The sequence below is a fragment of the Eretmochelys imbricata genome, chromosome 6 (genome assembly GCF_965152235.1).
Source record: "Eretmochelys imbricata isolate rEreImb1 chromosome 6, rEreImb1.hap1, whole genome shotgun sequence".
Taxonomy (NCBI): Eukaryota; Metazoa; Chordata; order Testudines; family Cheloniidae; genus Eretmochelys; species Eretmochelys imbricata.
In genome coordinates, this window is record NC_135577.1 from 78,902,496 (window position 1) to 78,926,388 (window position 23,893).

At 41.1% G+C, this 23,893-nt stretch overlaps 1 protein-coding gene across 3 annotated transcripts in view; it reads left to right on the top strand.

Moving 5' to 3' along the window:
* AQR (aquarius intron-binding spliceosomal factor) overlaps positions 1-23,893 on the top strand; it is a 113,043-nt gene that overhangs the window by 66,389 nt on the left and 22,761 nt on the right. For all 3 annotated transcript variants that reach the window (XM_077818957.1, XM_077818956.1, XM_077818958.1), the window contains 8 exons: positions 197-307; positions 4,025-4,134; positions 6,842-6,977; positions 7,659-7,868; positions 8,816-8,953; positions 10,354-10,425; positions 14,932-15,119; positions 23,123-23,294. In XM_077818957.1, coding sequence (XP_077675083.1) covers positions 197-307; positions 4,025-4,134; positions 6,842-6,977; positions 7,659-7,868; positions 8,816-8,953; positions 10,354-10,425; positions 14,932-15,119; positions 23,123-23,294 — 1,137 coding nt within the window. The remainder of the gene's footprint in view (positions 1-196; positions 308-4,024; positions 4,135-6,841; positions 6,978-7,658; positions 7,869-8,815; positions 8,954-10,353; positions 10,426-14,931; positions 15,120-23,122; positions 23,295-23,893) is intronic.

The window sequence follows — 23,893 nt, forward strand, 5'->3', positions numbered from 1 at the left end:
AATGAATGGGGCAATTTAGAGTAGAATTTTGGTCATCAGATTCCTAAGTCAGTACTTTGTCAAAATAAAGATACTTCCTGGCAAGCCATCTTGTTCTACCCAACTCATAATAACGTCGTTTTCTTCCAACTGGATAGTTGTGTCATATGTTACAGATTACTGCACATCTATACTTTGTTCATTTTTCATTTTGTAGGTAGTGGGCCCACCTGGTACAGGTAAAACTGATGTGGCTGTGCAGATAATATCCAATCTCTATCATAATTTCCCAGAACAGAGAACCCTGATAGTTACACATTCCAACCAGGTAAATGAACAACTTCTGTGTGACCCTTTCTTGTACTGCTCTATTTTATGTGGCTTCAATAGTACAGTTATTTCCATTGATATGGACTTGAACAAGTTTGTGTGGAGTCTTAGACAAAAACAGATTTGGAAGTTACGATGAAATCAAAATTTAAAACGTTCTGAAGTATGTTATCAGATGCATTTTCTGTTTAGGACATTTAAGCGATTAGGGTGGAAATCAAAAAAGTTACATATTGTTCTCCTATTAAATGTATGGGACTTTTCTGCTTCTGCTATATCTGAAATACCTATTATAGCCCCAGTCGCCCTATCTGGACTACAGAATAACATCTCAATTTTACACTTACCTCTGAACTACCATCCCAGTCCAACTTCTTTTGACAAGCCAGATACTACGGGCTTTCAGATATCAGGCAGGTTGCACTAGTGTAGGGTGTCCAGATGTCCCATTTTTATAGGGACAGTCCCGTTTTGGGGACTTTCTTATATAGGTGCCTATTACCCCCCACCCCTTGTCCTGTTTTTTTCACAGTTGCTATCTGGTCACCCTACACTAGTGTTACTAAATTAATATAAAATTCATCTAGGTATACCAGTGCAAACCCAAATATAGACACACTTAAATCAGTTTAATCCTTATTTAAGTCAATTTAGGTGAATTTGTGCAAAGCTAAACTCACTTAAGTGTGTGTATATTAAGGTTTGCACTGTGGGACTAGATCGGGGTCAGCAACCTATGGCACGCGTGCCAAAGACGGCACGCAAACCGATTTTTAATGGCACCCTGCTGCCTGCCGGGTCCCAGGCACCAGCCCCCGCTCAGCCCACTGCCAAACCCAGGCTGGGACCCCGGCAGGCAGCAGCGTGCCATTAAAAATCCTGCCTGCCCCAGCCCGCTCTTCTCCTCCCCACAACTGCTCTGGGGAGAAGAGGTGGGGACAGGGCCTTGGGGAAGGGGGGTGGACGTAGGGCATATTCCCTCCAGCGCTCACTGTGAGCCACTCTGGGCAGGGGGCTGGGAGCACCCCCACGACCCTAGCCCACACCCCTAGCCCTCTGCCCTGACCCCTGCACCCCCCATGACCCCATCCCTCTGCCCTGATTCCTGCACCCTCCTCACAACCCCCCCAATCCCCTTGCCCTGACCCCTGCACCCCCTCACACACCCCAGCCATCTGCCCTGACCCCTGCACCCCCCCACAACCCCAGCCTTCACTCCAGCACCCCATGCCCTGACTCCTGTGCTGTCCTCACCCCCCCACCCAGCCCTCTGCCCTGATCCAGCACCCCTGACACACCCCAGCCTCCTGCCCTGACCCCTGCACCCCCCCGCAACCCCAGCCTTCACTCCAGCACCCCCCACACAAACCCAGCCTCCCCACACCCCATGCCCTGACTCTTCCACCCCCCACATTCTCACCCCCACCCTGAGCACCAAACGGGAGCTCAAGCACCCTCCCCGCCACATTCCTACCTGCCTCCCTCGCACCAAATGGGAGCTGCCCAGATAAGCACTCCACACCCAAACCTCCTGCCCCAACCCTGAGCCTTCTCCCTCATTCTAGCTCCTGGCCAGACCCTACACCCCAACCCCCAGCCTGCTCCTTCACCTCCAGACCTGTGCTCAGTGCACTCCCCCCCACAGCTCAGTGTAGAGAGAGAGAGAGAGGAAGAGAATGGGCTAGAACCAGGGAGAAGGTAGGTACCCACTCTATGTGAGCACAGCCAGGATCCCAAACCAGCAGCGGGCTGAGCAGGTCTGGCAGCTGGGACCTTGGCTGGCAGGAGCCGGTGGACGGAGCCCCAGACCGGCAGTTGGCTGAGTGGCAGTGGGCTGAGCCGCTCAGCCCACTGCCGGTCTGGGGTCTCGGCCGCTGGCCCCACTCAGCCTGCTGCCAGTCTGGGGTTCTGGCTGCCAGCCCCTTGCCTGCCGAGATCCCGGCCGTAGGCCCCGCTCAGCCTGCTGCCGGCCTAGGTGAACGGAACCCCAGGCTGAGCGGGCCAGCGGCATAAGATCAGCATTTTAATTTAATTTTAAATGAAGCTTCTTAAACATTTTGAGAACCTTGTTTACTTTACATATGACAATAGTTTATTTATATAATATATAGACTTATAGAGAGAGATCTCTAAAAAATGTTAAAATGTATTATTGGCACGCGAAACCTTAAATTAAAGTGAACAAATGAAGACTCGGGACACCACTTCTGAAAGCTTGCCAAACCCTGGACTAGATGAGTTTAGTTACACATATGCAACTTTTTTGATAGAATCCAGGCTTATAATGCTTGTGTCTTGTCTTCAACATACAGACCAGACGCAACACCTCCCTACATCCACCGTCTCATCACAGCCATAGAGACCTAATTACCTTTCCTATCATTATTTAGTCAAGAAATCTAGTTGTCTCCCTTATCTGTTCATCTTCCAGATGTGATCAGGAAAACCTACCACTATAGCAGTCCAGAGATGCACCTTTAACTCATCCACCGTGCATGTGTGTGTGTCTGTCTGTCTGTCTATATATATATAGAGAGAGAGAGAGAGTTATTGATCACTGGCCATAGACTACACCATACACCCTTGCATTTCTTACCATTTTTTTAGTCAGAAAGTGTCCTTAGGCCCTGTTTAGCAGCCTCCTCTCACTTCAGGCAGTATAAACCTGCCAATTCTGCTTGCCCCTTTGCTCAGATCAGTCATTAGGCCATGTAACATTATCATCATCTCGGGGAGTTCAGCCACTCTTAGTACATACCTCCCAACCTCTCTAAGTAACTTTCTCCACATCCCACCTCAGTCCTCTACTGGCATTCTGATTGGCACAACAAGAGAGCAACCACTTCTGTATCTTCCACCAAAACAAATATAAGCAGTCATGCAGTTGACATACAGCTCTCCCCACCCTTCTGTTAATTGGCTACAATCTGGAATAGTGGTATCCAGGCTGTGCTGGTACAGTGGCTTCTGTCTGAGTCTGAAGCAGTCTTGCTTTTGATGAAGCAAAGGGTGATGGGAGAGGTAATCCTTAGGGAGTTCATTACCTGCATTTTGGCTAGTGTTTGCAAACTTCTATACACAAGGATTCCTTTTAGTCATCAGTGAAATGAAGTCATACCTGAGGTGAAAGCCTATAAGCAGCACTACTCCATTACTGTTTAAGACAGAATGTGAAGTATATCCTATCCAGTTAAAACTACAGGGGAATTTTAGGAAGGCAGAATTGAATTATGCAATTGTAACGTAGCCAGGACATTTGCCAGGATTAGATAAAGCTTTTCCGGATTATTTGATACAATTCACGTACAATAAATGGTAAATGGACAAAATTTGGTTTGGGTGTAATTTCTTCATGACTTGTTGCTTTCTTAGCAAAAAATAATTGGATGCTAAGAAGTCTAGTACTTGAAACGGTTTTGTAAATGGATAGCCAGTATTTTTAAGCAGAGCCTTGAAGTAGAGGTGAATGCTGTTTTATTTTGTTTAACTGTGTATCTATAGCATATAAAGGCAGCAGTATCAGTAGACTGACTTCTTTTCCTCCCCAAGATTAAGAGCTCTAATTTAGGTGCTGCCTTCATGTTTGCTTTGGTTCCAGTTCTTACCAAATTAGGCATCCTTTACTAGCATGCTCAATAGTAAATCTTCAGTTTTCCCTGCAAGAGCCTCTGAACGTCTAAAAACTGCCTTTTCCCCTGTTCTTGTCAATCTCTAGGCCTTGAACCAGCTGTTTGAGAAAATCATGGCATTAGACATTGATGAGCGCCACCTCCTGCGTCTCGGTCATGGAGAGGAGGAATTGGAGACAGAGAAAGATTTCAGCAGGTGAGCTGATGGGTAAGAGGAAGGTGCTAATGATAAGCTAATTTGTGTAAACATGGCAAGTGTATGTTTAAACGTCTACTTTCATTGGTAATAAACAGTGGGCAGTTTGCTTAGACTCATGCTTCCTTTCCCATAAAATTATGTCCTAACTTAGTATTACTACAACTGTAACTTAGGTTATGTCTGCACTGCAGTTACACATCTTTGACTGGTCCATGTCAGCTAACTTGGGCTTGCAGGGCTTGGGCTAAGGCTGGAGCCTGGGCTCTAGGATCTGTGAGGTGGGATGGTCCCAGAGCTTAGGCTGCAGCCAGAGCCCAAACATCTACATTGCAGCTAAACAGCCCCTTAGCCCAAGCCCAGGCCAGTTGTGGGTTTTTAGTTACAGTGTAGACATACCCTTAGAGCCCTGAATATAGGGCTTTTATTTTCAGTATAGCTTAAGTTAGCTAATTCTTTTTTTTTTCTAGTTTTGTAGCTAATTCAGTTAAACTGTACTTTTCTATTTTTATACATATCAAGGCAATTGTGTATTCACCTATCTTCATCTAGATGTTTGAACTTGTAAATATATTTTAAGCATGTACACATTTTATGGAGCTTTTGTTTAATGAAATGCAAATTGAAGGCTAAAATAAAGCACTCTTTGCAATTTCAAATTTCTTTGCAGCTATTCATGTTTTTGATTTGCAATATGCTGAATATTGCATATTATAGAATGGCTGAAATTTTAAACTCAGATCCCTTCTGCTTGTAATTATTTTACAGAATTGCTTGCAATTTTTAAAGCATTTTTTAACATCCACTGAAACTAAAGGGCTTATACTGTAATGGTAAGTAATACATTTTGAAGAATGTGTCCGTGATTAACAATTATACATATTTCATAAAGTTTTCCGTTCTTCATCTTAACTTTTGTACAGATGTAGGCCCTGTTCTTGTAAATATTCACATGCTTAATTTTACATGTGTGAGTAATCCCAGTGATTTCACGGGGGCTACACATGTTAGTAAATGTTTGTAGAATCAGAGGCTTGCATTGGAAAATAATTGAACTGAACAAGTACTGAATTATTTTGACAATATATTGATTTACCTCACCCAACTTGTGTTTCTCATATCCGGAGACCAACATGGCTACATTAACACTTCAAACAAATATTAACACCCAGTTATTTACACAATGCATTAACATTTCCCCCTACAAAATGATCCAATACTGTTGACCTTCAGGTCTTTCTACAAACCTACAGCTCTATGCCTCGGGCTTTTGTGGGAGAAAACAGTATGCTGAGTAATGCTGTTTGGGGCAGGAGAGAGGGATTTGGGGTGGTTGATATTTTTCTCTGACTGATTACTTTCTGGTGTTTTGGTTGTTTCTGGGTTTATTCTTCATACCAGTACCATTGTCTTTTTAACATATGAAAGGTGGTTATAGCCCCGTGTGAATGCTATTTACATATTAATTAAACAAAACTAGACACATGAATTGTGACATGAATTGTGATGAATCAGAACATTTTTCTTTTTAGTGAAAAATCTGGTTGTGGCCACTTGTAACTCTGGAGGCTGGATTTTGTATTTAACACTCCAGAAAGCATATTTGATTATGGCTGCTGGAAAAGTAATTTTGTTGCTTCAGTTGTAAAAGAATGCTCTTTTCAGTTCTGTAACTTACGGTATTCAAATTTCCAGCTTTAGCTACCCTGTTTTTTTGATAAAATAGAAATAATCATGAGTCCTAGGAGGTTGCATTTTTAGTCATTATGAGAAAAACTTGCTTTTATAAATGTTTTGTTAGGAGTTTCTATTGTCTTTCAAAATTAGCCTTTTCTCACATTCAGAAATAATCTTTTAAAAGCACACGTATAGAAAACTCATTAAGTTCAGTAACACATTTTTGTTTTGCCCGTTAGGGGGTGTTGTCAATATAACTGGGTGGGAGGGGAAAGAGTTTAAAATAGTGTCACATACTATTGCCACACCTGATTTCCTGTGCCATTTGTTATGGTTTTAGTCACATTTTCTCATTTTGTTTAATTTTTTTCTCTCCCATTGTTGTGTGAAAGACTTAAACTGGGAAAACTGACTGTGCAAAGGAAACAATTCTGGGTTTGAATTGGGTAAAATGAACACTTTGAGCACAGACAGTAGGTATCCCCCCTACCCCCGCCCGTGGGTCCAATTACCTGTCTAGGGTGCGGCCATCAGAGGATGGACACAGAGGTGCTTCTAAGAATGCTAAGCCTGCATTATGAAAGAATAACCACAGAGAGCTTTGGTGTTCACATAAGGAAGCATGTGCGAGTGAGACTCTGGAATTACTGGTGAAATTTCTAGTTCTGCCACAGACTTCCCATATGACTGTGGGCAGGTCACGGAATCTCTCTGCCTCAGTTTTCCACATGTAAAATTTGCATAATTCTTCCCTTCCTCACAGGAATATGTGAGATAACTTCATTAATGTTTGAGGCACTCTGATTCTGTGGTGAGAGGGGGCATAGAAGTATTATATAGATATATATAGTAACAGTTGGCAGGTAGCAGGTTTTTGTTCTGGTTTTATTGGTAACTAATAAAGGCCAGTGCTTGCTCTGTGTAGTTATTTTTGCGACATCCAAGTATGGGCATTCAGCAACATTCATTTCAGCTGAGAAAGAAACTCAGAATACATAATTCTTTGTATCACATTGCATCCCTTCTGTAGGTATGGAAGAGTTAATTATGTCCTGGGTCGAAGACTGGAGCTTCTACGGGAGGTTGGACGATTACAAGAGAGCCTGGGGGTCCCAGGAGATGTTTCTTATACTTGTGAAACAGCTGGTCACTTCTTCTTATACCAAGTAAGAGATAAAATATTTTTCCAAAGAGCAGATTTGGACCTCCCTATGTTATAAAGCACAACATAGATATTGGAGTGAATTTCTCAGAATTGAGTCTAAAGAAATGGTTTTGTTTGGTGGCTCAAAATGTAGACAGCAACTGAAGCTATAATTATAATGTTACTTGTTTGTGTTGCTATTGTTTTTAACTCTGTGCCTGATGACTCTCAAATTGAAAGGCCAGCATTCTTGCTTTTTTGTACAACTATTGGCAACATTTCTGGTCTGGATTTTCCTCTTCAGATATGACAGTCTCGGCAAGTTTCTTCATGCTGTTGATGATAGATCTCAAGGCGGTAACTTGCTTTTGCTTTCGTTAGATAACTAAATGAAGGAAAACAAAGAGTACATACAATAACTGGAAATTCACTTTACATTTGATTTTTATGGGAGAGTACAACATCAAAATAGTAATTTATCTGTTTTAGAGAAAGTTTAGTCTTACTAAAGAAATGTAATTTCTCTTCTTTGGATATATTTGTAAATTATTTTTATGAAATTATGTTGAAACCCAAATATAAACCTGTGATTTTTTTTCAAATATGTACTAAATAAAAATAGGTAGTCTAAGGTTTTAAAAAAAAACAACCCTGTTGAATAGAAAAAATATATACACTATCATGACACCTTTGTTTGCTGCAGGTAATGTCTCGTTGGGAGGAGTATATTAGCAAAGTGAAAGTTAAAGGTGGCAAGCTTCCTGATGTTGCAGATGTCTCTAGTTTCTTCCCTTTTCATCAGTATTTTGCAAATGCCCCTCAACCAATTTTTAAAGGCAAATCTTATGAAGAGGACATGGAAATTGCTGAAGGGTGTTTCAGACACATTAAGAAAATATTCACTCAACTTGAGGTAAGATTTGTAAAATTTCATTTTACTGGAAATTTTGGAATTATTTATTTGAGGAGGCTTTTTTTTAAACCAGATAGTATAAAAGAAAATCTAGACCATTGGTTCTCAACCAGGGGTATGCATACTTCTGGGGTATGCAGAGGTCTTCCAGGGGGTACGTCAGCTCATCTAAATATTTGACTAGCTTTATAACAGGCTTCATAAAAGGCACTAACAAAGTCAGTACAAACTAAAATTTCATACAACGACTTTTTTATACTGCTGTATATACTATACATTGAAATGTAAGTACAATATTTATATTCAAATTGATTTATTCCATAATTACATGGTAAAAATGAGAAAGTAAGCAAATTTTTTAATTATAGTTTGCTGTGACACTTATATTTTTGTGTCTGATTTTGTAAGCAGGTAGTTTTTAAATGAGGTGAAACTTGGGGATACGCAAGCCAAATCAGACTTCTGAAAGGGGCACAATAGTCTAGAACGTTAGTCACTGACCTAGGCAGTGTATTTAGTGGCTTTAAAACTATATGAGCCTAATTTTCTAATCTCTAAATTTGATCCTGTGATCAATAAAAACAGTACCCAAAAAAAGAGGGAACAGTTGAAAGCAAGTTGTTTCTAAAAATGTATGTGTCCTCAGATTATCAGGCAATTTTGTTTGTGTGTAAGTTTAAATTTGCAGGCACAAATAGGTGTTCCAGTTTTTTGTGGGTATATTTTTATAGGTCCTTTTGAAATTTTGTTTATATTTCACAGCTATGTTTTGTTAGAGCTAAGAAATTAATCAGACATGAAATTGTTGTAGACTAGTACTTTTTGCTTATATTTTTTTGGGTTAAGAATGGAAGGAGTAAAGTCAGATAGCTTTTGAGTGCATAGTTCTGTTGTAAACAATATCATTTTGTATTCTCATTCTTGAGTGCTTTTTTCTCTTCCTGTAGGAATTCAGGGCATTTGAACTCCTCCGCAGTGGCCTGGATAGATCCAAATACCTCTTGGTGAAAGAAGCAAAGATCATTGCAATGACTTGTACTCATGCGGCCTTGAAACGACATGACCTGGTTGAATTAGGCTTCAAGGTAGTGATTCCAATAATGGCAATATGCTAATCTAAAATATTTTCCTACATTAAACATCCTATATTGTAAACATAGACCACTACATTATGTTGACTCACTGGAATTTTTAATCTGTTAAATTACCTAGTTTTCCTTTTTTAATGAAAAATAATCAACGTAAGTACAAGTTGAGATCCGTTAAGGTATTATGAGTATTGAAAGTCATAAAGATGTTAATTTGAATATTGCTTGCATATATCAAAGAGTGTTCTTGTTGTGTATATGGTCATGACTTGTTTTCTTGCTATTTATGCATTCTTGCATTTATGCATTCTTGTTTTCTTGCATTTATGCATTATGCAAATGTATATCATTCTGTTTGAAGAAATTGTAAATTTCTGCAGAAGTAGACTAGTATGATAAATTGTAGTGAAGTGATTGCATGCCAAGATAAAAGCAGGTGGAGAGCTGAAATAAATAAGACCCTGTTAACGTGTTGCTTAGCTAAATAATGAACAATTTGAAGAAGAGGCTCATGCAGCAACACTTGCTTATTCTATTGTAGAGTGTAAATATCACTGCTGCATTTTCACTTAGGTTTGGTCAGCACACAGTTTTTATACTGTTATAGCTATTTCAGTTAGATAGAAAATAAATTATAGACCAAAATTAGTTTACTTAAAAAAACGTTAGCTTGATTTTAGAGTTTGGTCCTTCTTCCAAGGCAGGCAGATCTGTTTGGAGATGTGACTGGGCAGGTTTGTCCTCCCCACCTCCAAACTAGATATAGCTATTAGGTGGGTAATGGAATGGAGCCGGATAAACAGAAGAAATGGAGTTGCTTGTCTCCCTGGTAAATCTGTCTTCAGCAGCAAGTCCCCCCCTCCGCGCCATCCTTCCTGCCAGTGGACTTTCAGAAGTATGAATGGAAGAAGGAGCTTAGGGCTTATTCCTGGAACAAGAAAGAAAAGGAGAAGATAAGATAGGGACCCAATGCAAAGTAAATCAAAAACTTAATAGAACAGGATTGGTATTCAGCTTATTCTGTCAGTGATACAAGCCACACTTACCTCTGAAAAGATAGGCATAGCATTCATTTTATGCTAGAGCCTTGTTGACTGGGTACTGAGCAGCATTATAGGCTGATCCTGATAATGATAATTTTAGTCACAGAAGAATCCATGTGGACTTATTTATATAGGTTCTAATGGAGATGTGTCTTCATGCTCATGGATGCTTCTGAGACAGAAAAGAAATGTTGCTGCTCCTTTGGTACAAGTCTATGAAAAGTTAATTTCAACTGTCTGTATATGTGGTTCTGAAATAACTTCTCCCCATCAAAAATGTACTCCTGTTTCTGTTTTTATGTTTTTATTGATCAGAATATTTAATCCCCCTCCCTTCCCTCCCCTCTCTCTCAGTATGATAACATCTTAATGGAAGAGTCTGCTCAGATTCTGGAGATAGAAACCTTTATACCTCTCCTCTTGCAGGTGAGAATTTCATTGTAAAATAAATTACTTCTCTCTCAAATCTTGAACAGTATGCTTTTGCTAATGACTGAAAGCGTGGTATGCATTTTTGAGAATAGTATTTTCTTGTTACACTTAAATGAGTTTGTCGTCATGGGTATATCCGTTTCATCCTCAAAAGAGGGCCCGTTACTGAAAGTTCCAGAGTACTTGCAGTTTCCATTGAAGTAGTAGGAGTTTGGAACGGTTGGTGCTTTCAAGATCAGGCCATCAGTTCGTAAATTCTCTTCATTATGAGTAGGGCTCCGTGTCTGTCATGGAGGTCGCGGAAGTCACAGATTCCATGACTTTCTGTGACTTCTGCAGCCGCTGGTGTGGCTGACTCCAGGGCTGCCCAAGCAGCTGGCCCTGGGGACAGCTATACTGGCTGCTGCTGGAGTAGCCTGCAGCCAGCTGCTCGGGCAGCCCCACATCAGCCACACTGGCTGCTGCTTGAGCGGCCCTAGGCAGCTGGCCCCGGGGACCACCCAAGCAGCAGCTGATGCAGCTAGCCCTGCGGACTACCCGAGCAGCAGTCCCAGTAGCAGCTGAAGCAGCCACTGTCGGCGGCCCCCAGCAGTGGCCCTCAGGGCAGCTGGTGCAACTGCTTCTCTAGCGGCCCCCAGCAGCTGGTGTTGCTGGCCCCAGCTTCCCCTCACAGCAGCGCCCCTTCCACCCCCAAGATTTAGTCAGGGGTATTTATAGTATGTCATGGACAGGTCATGGGCCGTGAATTTTTATTTATTGCCTGTGACCTGTCCATGACTTTTATTAAAAAATATCTGTGACGAAATCGTAGCCTTTATTATGAGTTATTGGTTCTTCTGTATTTTTTCTTTTTATTTTATGCAGTTTATCTGACTTTTGATTGATATGTGTGTAGTCTGATCATACTACCTTGAAATGGCTTAAATGATAGCTGGATTAGGCCCTTTGGTTTGAAATGCCAAAGTAATAAATCAAAATAATTGTGTTATTGATATTGGACTTGTTACTTTTGTTACTTCCCTTGATTAACAAGTTTTTTGGAAGTATTTTACGGAAGACTTTTTTGCTATAAAGTACAGGAATTTATTATGAATTTAATGTTTTCCTGTATCGTGTTAGAAGCATTGAGTGTATTTTATCAGAGTCTTTGTTTTTGTAAAACAGGCAGTTTTTAAAGTTGTGTATACCTACATACATATTTTACAATAAACATAGATAATGGAAAGACAAGAATAATGGTACAGAGACTTCATAACAGAACAGTTTGTGGCTATATGGTTCCATCTGCTTTGAAATAATATACGAATAGTTTTGACATGGATCAGCTCAATGCATCACTAATTTGTAATGCGAAGCAGAGAGAACTCCTTAGTTCCCGTAAGTCATATGTTGCAGAAGCAAAATTAGCTGCTTAGTGTGTAGTAGTGGGAAAGCTTCCAGGTAACTAACTCTGTCCTTAGCAATTAGGTGTTCGAGAACGGTATAGTGGATTTGGGTATAATGGGCCTGATGTCAGATTTTTACTCCTGTATAAATGAAGTTACTCATGATTTACTCCTGATACATGCTGATTAGCAGTGTGTGGCTCAGTGACTAAAATTCTCATCTTTGTCTGAGCTATATGCACCTCTCTGTAACAATTGCTTATTTCAAAATTCACTTAAAGTAGACCTAAGATGGCAACTGTGAAATCACAATATTCTGCATATAAAATAAATGTAGCTGTTTCATGTGACCTCTCCTAAATCCTTTTTTTTGTTCTTGTAACCTGTGGAATCATTCTAGCAATTCATTAGCCCTGATGTAATTATGGTTGAGTGTTTGTTCAAGTTGACAATTGTAAGTGCTCTAAAACAGACATGCTTACTCAGATTTTCTTGAAATTTTCTGTACCTCGTGGGATCCAGGGGAGACTTATTGATCCAAATGTTGAATCATTTGAACAAGGGGTTCCTGAGATACAACCTCCCCTCCCTCCCCCAAAATCAGCTGTTTACGAAATCACCTGATTTTTCAGACACTCTCTTTGCACGCACCTGGGGCTCAAACTATGATTCTAATCCTCCACTAACTGATCACAGCCACTCAGGAATGATCTCAGGGAGTGCCCAGTTCCCACTGCCCCTTTGGGGAAGCAACATTGCAAAAGTTATTAAGGGCAAAGTTTGTAACTCCCAGTTGGCACGAGTTATTCTGCCATGCCTAAAAGTGAAATGCACATGTGCAGCAAGACTAGGCCTTTGTTAACAGCTAGAGGAGTTGGGACACTCAAGATGACATGCTGTGGTCATTGAATCTGAGCAGCACCTGTTCACTCTGAATTCAAACCCTACCCATGGCAGCTTTCTGAGAATGTGTTTTGTGTGTTCCTAGCTCTCTGCCCGCATTCTGCAGCGTTTCCTTTCAGAAACTTTGCACTGAGACCAAACTTTTCAGGTTTAAGAGCAATATTGTAAAGTGCTGTAAAATCCACATACAGCTTTTGATTTTAATTTAGAAGTATTCTCAATGAAATTAGCATTAATTTAAATGGTGGAAAGATGAAATATGCTGAATGCATACCAGAGTCATGTAATCACAACTTCACCCTGTTCCTGAACAATGGAACAGAGTGTAAACATAAGAAAGCATTTTGCTGAGTTACTTTGGCAAGGGGTTCCTGATATTCAGCCCTCTAACATGCACTGCTCATAAAATTTTCAGATTCATGTAACTGTTTTGGTGCAGAGCTAGGGCATACAGTGGTTCAGAGCAGTGAGGAGGGAGTGTATGTGTGCGGGGGAGGGGGTTGAAGTGTAGACGATGTAAGGGGGTTGGGAAGGTGCGGGGGCGGGGATTCTGTCCCTTTGCCAATGTTTGCCCTTTAGGGCTGTGCTCTGGCATAGCTCCTGAGGGGCCAGCACACCCCTGGACAATGACTTAGCAGCGTAAAGAATCATTCAAACACTTTTTGAAAACCCAGTTTGATGGCTAGAACTTTGATGAACTGGATTTCCAAAACAGTAGTTTGTGTCTGATCCCCTCAATAAGTAAAAGGATCATTCTGAAAGCAACTTAACATTACTAATACATTGTGACCAATATAACAAAGATCCTGATTTCTGCAGAAAAATATCTTGCAGTTGTTTCCCCCTTCCTCTTTCTTCTCCCTGTGTCACGAGGTTCACTGCAGCATCTCCTGTTAGCCATCCTGGGGATTCGCTCTGCCATTCGGTATGACGTCTCTAGGTGCTGTCTCTCCCGTTGTCATCTCTGCCTGCAGACCCGCCACAGTCCAAATCCCACAGTGTCCTCTTCATGACTCTGCCCACCATCCATATTTACCCCCTTCTGCAGGGAGGAGGGGTAGCTATGTCTGTCTAACTCCTGCCACTTCCCCAGTGGCAAGTGGGGCGGGGACCCAGGTTTGCTCACTACTCTGGGTCCCAGCCCAGGTACCCTGTGGATAGCAGCTTCCTGCTGTGCCTCTTACTCTTCTTACAGCTGTCATATCTCCCTGGGACACTTTCCCATGGCCCTAGCGCCTTCATTGCCTTTCCTCAGGGCATGCAACTACCCAGTCCCGGCAGCCAGCTCCTCTTGCTCCCCCAGTCTTTGGCAGCAGTTGCTCTGTTCAAAGTGCAGGTGTCTCAGCCTTCTAGAGACACAGTGCTCAGTCCTTGAGGTCCCAGCACCAACTTACCCTGCTCTGCCTTGCAGCTCTCATTGGGCCCTGATTGGTTGCCCCACGCAGCCTCCCTTTAAGTGGAGGTATTGTCAAAGGTAAAAACTAGGAGCATAATAAGGCTTGCAGAAACCACAGTTGTATTGCTTCTGCAGTTTCCTTTAACTTGTATCCAGAATTTCTGAAGGTACATATGATTCTTCCTTTTGCCCTTTGTAATAGAGCATTAGTACTTCTGTTATATCATCATTGCAGTGGGTCAAATTCATTCTTGCTATAACTCATATTGTGTTAATGGACAAATTTATCTGATTATGTTAATTAAAAAGAGCAATTTAGCATAAAATATTAAACTCTCCTTTTTTAGGTCATGGGAGACATTGGAAGGGTAGAAATAGATGCCTTTAGACCAGTGGTGGGCAACCTCTGGGCCGCATGGTGCCCATCAAGGTAATCCTCTGGGGGGTCGTGGGACAGTTTGTTTACATTGACCATACGCAGGCATGGCTGCCCGCAGCTCCCAGCTCCAGTTGGACTGGAACAGGGAACCGCGGCCACTGGGAGTTGCAGGCAGCTGGGCCTATGGACGGTCAATGTAAACAAACTGTCTCGCGGCCCGCCAGCAGATTACCCCGACGCCGCAGGTTGCCCACTGCTGCTTTAGACTGACATTTTATTTGCAGTTCAGTGCAGTTTAAAAACAAATGATATTCAATATTGAAAATTAGTGCTTATAACTAAGCCAATTTGGCCCTTACTTTACTATAATTTTAATAAAGGTAATGCCTGATCATATGATAACCCAGGTTTTTGCAATTTTTAAATTGTTTTAATAGAACCCCCAAGATGGATTCAGCCGACTGAAACGATGGATTATGATTGGTGACCATCATCAGTTGCCACCTGTCATTAAGAACATGGCTTTCCAAAAATACTCCAACATGGAACAGTCTCTCTTTACACGCTTTGTTCGTGTGGGGGTACCAACTGTTGACTTGGATGCTCAAGGAAGAGCAAGAGCAAGGTAAGATAACGGAAAAAAGTCAGGAGGTCTTATTCACAGGTACCAGGTTAAAAACATATGGTTTTGAATAACTTACTTAAGTATTAAGGCCAAATTGGATCTGACATTATCCCTTTAACAGCGAGTGGAGGTAGAAGTAGCCTTCTAAGGAACTGGAGTACTTGATAGAGATCTTGTAGGTGTTTGTCTCTGAGGGGTTGGAGCAAATGCCATACTGTATGATACAACCGCATTTGCTCCAACCCCTCAGACAGAGACAAACACCTACAAGATCTCTGTCAAGCGTTCTTACAACTACAGTACCCACCTGCTGAAGTGAAGAAATAGATTGACAGAGCCAGAAAAGTACCCAGAAGTTACCTACTACAGGACACGCCCAACAAAGAAAATAACAGAATGCCACTAGCCATCACCTTCAGCCCCCAACTAAATACAATACATTCCATTTCTCCCTTGCATCCATGATTCACACATTTGTCATTTCAGGGCTGGAGTGCAAGCTTATTCTATCAATACGGTCAACCTTAAACTCCAGACTCAGGAACTTGAGAATGACTAGTCCTAGAGAGGACATCACAGCAGTATTCCATACCCTCCAGTGGGTCCTGTTGTGTTCATTTATATGGAAGGAAGGGCCCAAATAGTCAAATGTGTTAACATGACCTTGAAACTGTCCAACATAAAACAGTTTTAAACAAGGGGCTCTGGGTTTAGTATACAGAGACCTCAGCCTGCTTATTACCATGGCAAACACACTATTTAAAATCCTTTTAACTGTTTATTTAAAAATACATAAAAGAAGGAAAAACAATTAAAGCGTTTGAAATGTATTAAATAGTGCTTTCATTTTAACAACAACCCTTGTTCCCTTTAGCTGTAGAGAGTTTTTTTTAAAAGGGAAAAAAATCCTTTTTGACAGTCTCTTAGATGGAGATAACTCTCCTTTTTGGGGAAAATTGAGAAAAGTAGTTGAGATGAGATGAGCTGTTAAAGTTCAATCCCGATTCATAGAAGACAAACACACGAGGGGAGAGAAAAGAACAGCAAAGATAGAAAAATGCAGCTTCTGTTTCTGGTATTGACTCTTACTTGCAATCTCACTGTTCTACCAACACTGGCACCGCACATGGTCTTATCATCCACTCCAAGACTTGGCAAACTCGTACCAGCATAGGGCTGTTTAGAGCATTGTTTTTAGCTGCCTCTCTCTGGTCACAGACTTACAGGAGTGATGCAAAATATGCAGTCCTGCCTGACTAAGCCAGACCCTTATTAAACAGAAGGCAAAAGGAGAGGGATAGGAAAGAGAAGAAATAAGATTAGGAAAGAAAACAACACACAAATGGGAGGGTATATGTGTGACACAGTCTCACATACAGGTGAAGGTTAGGATTTAGCCAAAGCCAAGGGCAGTGATGGTGTCATTTGGCTCCCTCCCTCCCTCTGGCTCAGTCTGCTCAGACGTCTCAGGATTAGGATGAAGAAGGTCTGAGGTCCTAGGAGATGATGAGTGTGGCAGCTCACTGCTACGGTTGTTGGCAGGCAGCTGTTTCTTCTGCTAACTTTTTCCAAAAGTCGTCGTCTTTTGAGTTTATTAAAGGGAGTGTTGGGGTGAAATAGTCCATCCTCTCATTAAATTGTCTATCAATAAACCTAATTTCTGACGCACTAATTTTCTGTCATTGATTTCAAGTTGTCTAATCCTCTTCTTTACCAGTCATAATCTTAATACGGTCCTTGAGTGGTGTCAGTAAAACCCTTTCTGTTTAAGTTATTTCAGTCTTTCTCTCTCCTTCTTATAAATTTTGGTCATTGTGACAGTTTATGAACTTTCATGTACTTTTTGCAGTTAAACTTACAATTAGGGTAAATTTGTAGGCCCAATTATCACAATAGTACCCATTTGTTTCTAGCTCCAGTTCAGAGTACTGGTCCTTATCACTAAATCCTTTAACAGGATGCGACTTAGCTGCCTTTGGATCTTCTCCAGCCACAACTATCCCAAATTCACTGTGCTCATCAGGGAACTGAGTTAGGTGGTAGTCAGTTCTGGATCTCTGTCTGTAGAACATATTGTCAGAAGAGATCAAATAGTGATCTGGAGTAGCCACCTTTAAAATCTGCAAATCTCACTTTTCACAATTGTCTGTCCACAATAACAGAAGCTAAACTGATAGATTAAAATTCAAGAACAAACCACCAAACTCTAGGTAGGTAGGAGTAGCATCTACTTTATTCTGTTTTAGCACCTGGATAATATGATTTCTGCTCAATATATAACTAAAATAGATACATAGTGCAACTCCACTGAAGTCAGTTGAGTTTCACTGGGACTATATCTTGCCCTTTATCCATAAACTTTATTGTAAACACCAACTCATTGACTTTTTTTTATTTTCCAAATTCTTTGTCATTGTTGGATATCAGTGCATTTTATTTTAGCGCTATCCCTGAGGGCAGGCATTTTGGGCCAGATCCTAAGCTAGTGTAAATTGGCTCCATTGGAGTTGTGCCATTTTGTACCAGCTGAAGATCTTGCCCTATGTCTTTCTCCAAAGTTAGCACCAGTTCTGATTTCAGGTCGGCTAAAAGGAGCACTTCCACAGTGATTCTGGAGCTTGAGTGCTTGCAGTTTTAAGTTTGCTCCCTAATTCAGGTCTTCCACATTGCACAGTGGCAAAGAACTATATGCAAAGGGTCTACATTTTGTTGAAATTTTTGTAAGGAAAAGACCACCAGTCAGTGCATTTTTGACGTCTGCCATGTGAGACATTGATTCTAATGTTGTACTATAAAATCCTGCTATTTTAAAATGGTAAATAAGTTTTTAAATGAGCTAACTTACTGCAGTTAGTCTTCTTTTTTAAAAGCTTAAAGTAAAATGAACATAATAAATGAAAACTTTTAAAATTAATTTTTCCATTATAAAAATTTATTGAAAAATTAAAAGCTTTGCACAATATCTGTTTTCTGAGCATATTCACTACAAATATTTTTCAGGGAGATTTGCATTTTTAAATTATAATATTTGAGTATCTAATGCAACTAAATGATAGTTAAATTTTGCCATGTGTTGCGCTGCATCTCCCCAGAAAATTTGCATGAAAAGGATTGAAGAATTCTTACATTTTGATGCAAACAACTCCTGATCAAGGCTTTCACTTATCCTACCCCATCTCCCTTCACCTCCCCAATTTTTGGTGGAATGGACACTTTATGGGAAGCTACTTATTTTAAATATTCTGTCTCTCTGGATATTGACCATTTCCCCTTTGTTGGAGATGTTTGGGTTAGGCCTCCCTTTATGCAAATGTGAGAAACAATTCAGACTTCTCCGTGATGCTCCAGGGTTGAGATTCCTCTTCTGCCAGATTCTTTGAATATGGTGGACAAACAGCAGCACTTCAGTCTTATTGATTGCTAACCTTTAAAATGATTTGTTGGCAACAGTTGGCAAAATCCCTTTTCCCCCACCTCTTTCTTTTCCCTTGGAGGTGGGGGGTGGAAACCAATATTTTCCTAACATTTTGCTCCTCAATTGGTACCACCCCCCAAACTCCTTCAAATCCTTTGTTCCATCTTTCCTTCCCTATCACAATATAGCCTACCAAAGGGTGCAAGCCCATAGTTAAGAGGTGCTCAATCTGTGAAGTGACAGCTTTGGGAGTCAAGGATGTGGAATTTATTTGAAGATCCTTATTGTGCAAAGGGAAAGAGCTCAAAGTTAGGGCAGTTTGTTGGGATCGCTGCATCCCCCTGCCCAAACCAGTCAGGATTCTTCTGGAGATACCTCTGCAAAAATGATTCCATCCTCTCCCATCTTTTGAGACTCAACAAAAAAAAAGCCTTGAACCCAAATTCACACACTCTTCACCCTACCAAGAGTTGATGTAACTGTGGCGTCCATTGCAAAAGGCAGTAATTTTTGCTGAGGGGGATTTCTTCACAAAAGATCTTTCAGACAGTAACATAGAAGCCATATATAGAAGGGACTTTGAAGCATTACCAGCCCTTAGAGCCACACTGGCAATCTCTAGCACCACAGTGTGCTGGTGTAATAAGCTAAAAAGCCTTGATCCTTTGATGAATTCAAGTTAATACTAAAGAGATGCCTACTGTGTTAGTGATGGACTGATCCATGAGACTAAATGAACGCCAACTCTGGCTTTTCCTTTGAACAGTAGATAACTATTGAAAGTAAATCCCCTCTGTGCCTCCAAGTTCTTGGGTGGAATCCTGGTTGGGAAGAAGGTTGGTAGGATGGGATTGAGGACACAGACAGACCAGTGTTTGCTTTCCACTCCAGCAAAGTCCAAGAAGGGCAATGAGTCCTCATACGAAGACAGAAGTTATTTTTGTTCTTAACTGCAACAAAGGTACCAGAGAAGGGCTCTACTTATTCCATAGCTTAAGACCTAGCCCAAGACCACCAGAGGGAAGCTGGGATCAGGGAACTGGTCTGCCTTTATCAGCAACAGACCTGTAATAGCAGGATATGCTAGTTCTCAGACACCTGGTTCTATGTGACCATATGATCCCACTAACAGTTGAGATGGACAAAATGAAGACCAGCCTTCTTGAACTAGGAAAGGTTTGACAGGATCCAAGGCACTGATGTCTTGCCTGGGGAGGTGTGATGCTGTATGGAATATGGGTGACCATTTATTATAATATTGGTACCAATATTACAAAATTTCAGTGAATCTTACAGCATATGCCATGTAAGATAGTGGAAATGTTATGATTTACTAAATATGATCTGGTTTATATGTATTATCTTTATATCGTTAATTACAAATATGTGTGATATATTTGCATCTCAAACCCATGCTGTGTTTCTGGGTGACACCCCCCCAAACAGATTGGCATCAACACTATCTATCCTGTTTGATGGCCCATCAAGGGCAATCAGCTGTACAATGAACCCATTGAGAGAAGCCCGTGGCTCCGCCTATGAGACAGCAGGACATGTAGGGACACGCTTGTGGACAGAGGACTCCAAGAGCATTTCCATGCCCATGTGCTGTGAACTTTTGTTTGGGACAGACGATATACAAGCCATATGGCAAAGGATATAAAAAGGCAGCTGCATCTTTTCCATTTTGCCTTCAATCTTGCTTCTTACCTCTGGAATATCTTCTCTACAAACTAAAGTTTTGAACAAAGGACTGATAGACCCATCCAAGCTTTGGATGTGTTCCACAGGGACTTTACAAGCCAGCAAACTCACCAGTGCTGCTAAGACTCACCAGTACAATTTGCTCTCCTTTTTGCAGCCAGCCCTGACCTTGGTATTTTCTGTGTGGGCTACCCTAGGCGCCTTGGAGTGCAGTCTCATCCATCTTTATCTGCTGCTCCTAGGTCTTCTGGTCTTATGCACAGTTATTACTCTGCTCAGTCTTCCTTGCAGGCAGAATCTTCTCTTCTGTCTGCCACATCTCAGTCAAGATTAACTAAACCTGATAGCTTGGTTAATTGATCACCAAGTCCAAAACAAGATACTCCTCCAAATAATAGATTCTGCTACCTTTGTGCAGGCTTTACACCCTTTTGTCCTACAAGAGTCTAGACAAAAAACCTTTTACTGGTGTCAGAACAGAAATATATCAACTCTTTGAAGCCAGGATTTTCTTACAGCAGTGGTTTTCAACATGTGGGGGGTCTAAGATTTTCAAATTCAAAATTTCTTTTAAAGGCCCACAAATGAAAAATGATTGCAAAACACTGTCTTATAGCGTGGCCTAGACCTGGGCCCAAGACATTCCACTATTGCATTACATGTCTCAGCATTAAACAGCATCATTAATGCAGGCCCATTCAAGTCTCCTATACCTGATGGTAACAGTTTCCTTGTCCAGCATGACTACCCAAGCCAACAATTAGGGCAATTTTTTCCTACCTGGGATCTGTACACAATATTTGTATGTTTTCATGATCTAGGCATTCAAACTTCTATGGCTCTCAGCTCTCAGAAGACGTGAGGCTTACTGCATCTTCCACAGGACCAACACTGTTGTTCGTTCTCCAGAGTCATTTGTATCAAGATTACTTCTTCCTTCGGTACTTGACAGGAAATAAATCTGCCTTATTAATAAAAATAATACCTAGCTCTTATGTAGTGCTTTCCATCAGTAGCTCTCTAAAGCGCTTTACACACAGGAGGTCAGTGTTATCTGCATTTTATGGATGGAGAAACTGATCGAGGTGAAGTCATTTGTCCAAGATCACCCAGCAGGCCCTTGGCAAAGCCAGGAATAGATCCTGAGTCTCATTCCTGTGCCCTAGCCACTAGACATTCATTTTACTCAAAGCCTCAATATCCCAAAGAAAAATTATTTAATATGTTAAAATGTAAATTAGTGGATCCTATCCATATAGGAAAACATCTTTGTTTTCTTTTATTTTCATACCTGGGTCTGAAGCATCTAAACCAATGGTCTCCAAAGTGGAGTGCGTGCACCCTAGGGGATGCGTCAGACCATCCGTGGGGGTGCACGGCAGGAGGAGCGCCGCCGAAGGAGTGCCACTGGCATGGCGGCAGCAGCGCTGATTCTTCGGCGGCAGCTTTTTTCTTCTTTTTTCCTTTTTTTTTTGCTTCCCCAGAGCTGGCCCTGGGAGTGTGCGATTCAAAAAGTTTGAAGACCCCTGATCTAATCCAATCCTGGCTAGGTGGATCAAGCTCTATATCAGCAGTGTATTCAGCTACAGATAAACTGATTCCAGAGAGGGTAAGAGCCCACTCAGTACATTCATGTTAACATCCTGGCCAGAAAGGACATCAGCCGCCACAAAGGAAATCTGTAAAGCTGTCACCTGGCCATCTCTCAACACTCTTACAAAAGCCCCACAGGCTTGACTTGCATTCCTTTGCAGAAACATCTCTTGGCAGGAAGGTGCTCTCAGCAGTATACCGAAAATAGACTAATTTTAGAGGAGGAGGTGGAAGAACATTCTTCTTCTTCCTTCTTTCCTACCAATTTTTCTTGTTGTAGTTGCATCCCAACTGTTTCAGACTGCGGGAGCCGTCAGAATACAGAATGGAACATATGTTACCTCATTTCTGAGACTGGCTTCTCCTCCTCAGTCTGCCCCATCTGAGGTAGTTTCCAATTCCCTATACCATGGTCTTTTCAAGGCCCCCAAGTATCATCATTAAATTATATTTAATCTACTAATAATTTAGTATTTTCATATGGCTCTGTATAAAGGTAGATTGGGCACGTTCAATCCCCATGGATGAACCTAACTGCCTTTAGTATTTGCAGTAAGAGAGGTATAGTCTTTTGCACTTGGAAGATTCAGAAGGAATTGGTTGGTTCAGAAGGAAGGAAGATCCAAAGGTTAGGGCATTAGCCTGGCATTCAAAAGACCAGAGTTTAATTTCCTGCTCCCCCACAGTCTTCCTGTGCGACCTCTGGCAGGTTACTTACAGCAAAATTTTCAAAGGTGTTTTTTCATAAGTTACTTGCACTTAACAGCATAAGACTCGTTGACTTTAATTGGGACTTAGGCTCCGAAATGTCTGTCGCTTCTGAAAATGGGACTTAAAAACACTTCTGAAAATTTTGCCATTAGTGTGTCTCTGCCTACATTCTCCATTTGTAAAATGGGAATATCAGGTCCTCACATCACTCTCTACCAGGAGGATCTTGGCAAGATATGTCCATGATCTCCTGCCCCCTCAGTTGAAGGAAGGGAGAATTGTAGTTCAGACTACAGCCATGTGTGATATCACCATTCACATCCTCCAAATACCTTGCCACATTCCTCCCATTAAACAGAGAGAAGTGAGACCCCAAGTTTCCTACTGTGGAAAAGGAAGCAAAAAAAACTTTAAAATAAAAATACCACGCAACCTTTGAAAAGCAAGGCATAGTGATGAGAAAAACAGAAACATGATTGTATCTATCTGGTTTGCATGTGACTTTTAAGAAATATTTTTCATCTGTGCCAGGAAGAAGTTCAAGCTTCTCTTACTGTTTTTGTTTTTGTTTTTCTGAAAGCTTGTGTAACCTCTACAACTGGCGTTATAAGAATCTGGGTAATCTGCCTCATGTGCAACTTCTGCCAGAGTTCAGAACCGCAAACGCTGGATTTCTGTATGATTTCCAGCTTATAAATGTAGAAGATTTCCATGGTGTGGGAGAGTCTGAACCCAATCCTTATTTCTACCAGGTAAGAATAGAGATTCAGTGCCCTATTAGAAATGCAGCATTATGTCTTATTAAATCTGGAAAGAAATGAAGATGGAATATTGATTTCTTTAACTGAAGTTAAGTAAGCTTTCAGAGCATTAACATCTTTTTTATATTTTTGCATACACAGTGGAAATCAGTTTTTAATGATCAGTCCTTGTGATTATCTAGTTATGGAGGTCATAAAATTATAATAATTAGTCTGTGGTGTTTGCCTCTTACACTGAACTATGATTTTCCTTGACTCTCCCTCCCGACCCCCGAAAAGTAGAAGTAATTTCACCTTTTTTTGTTGTTGACTGCATATTTTGTTGCAGATAAATAGTTTTTTGTACCAGTGCCAATTATAGCCAATTATAATCCTGTTTATCTGCTTCATCATTAAAATATGTGGCAGAGCTTCTCTGTCCTTAGAAGAAGGAGGATTTGCTTTGAGATACACGTCCAGACTGGAAGAGTCACAGTTTTTATTGATCTGTGTATAGTGTTCCAAAAAATGGTTTCCCAAACCAGCCTTCACAAAAGGATCAAACTGTACTATGTGTATATTGTGTGCATGGATATGTATATTTCAGCACA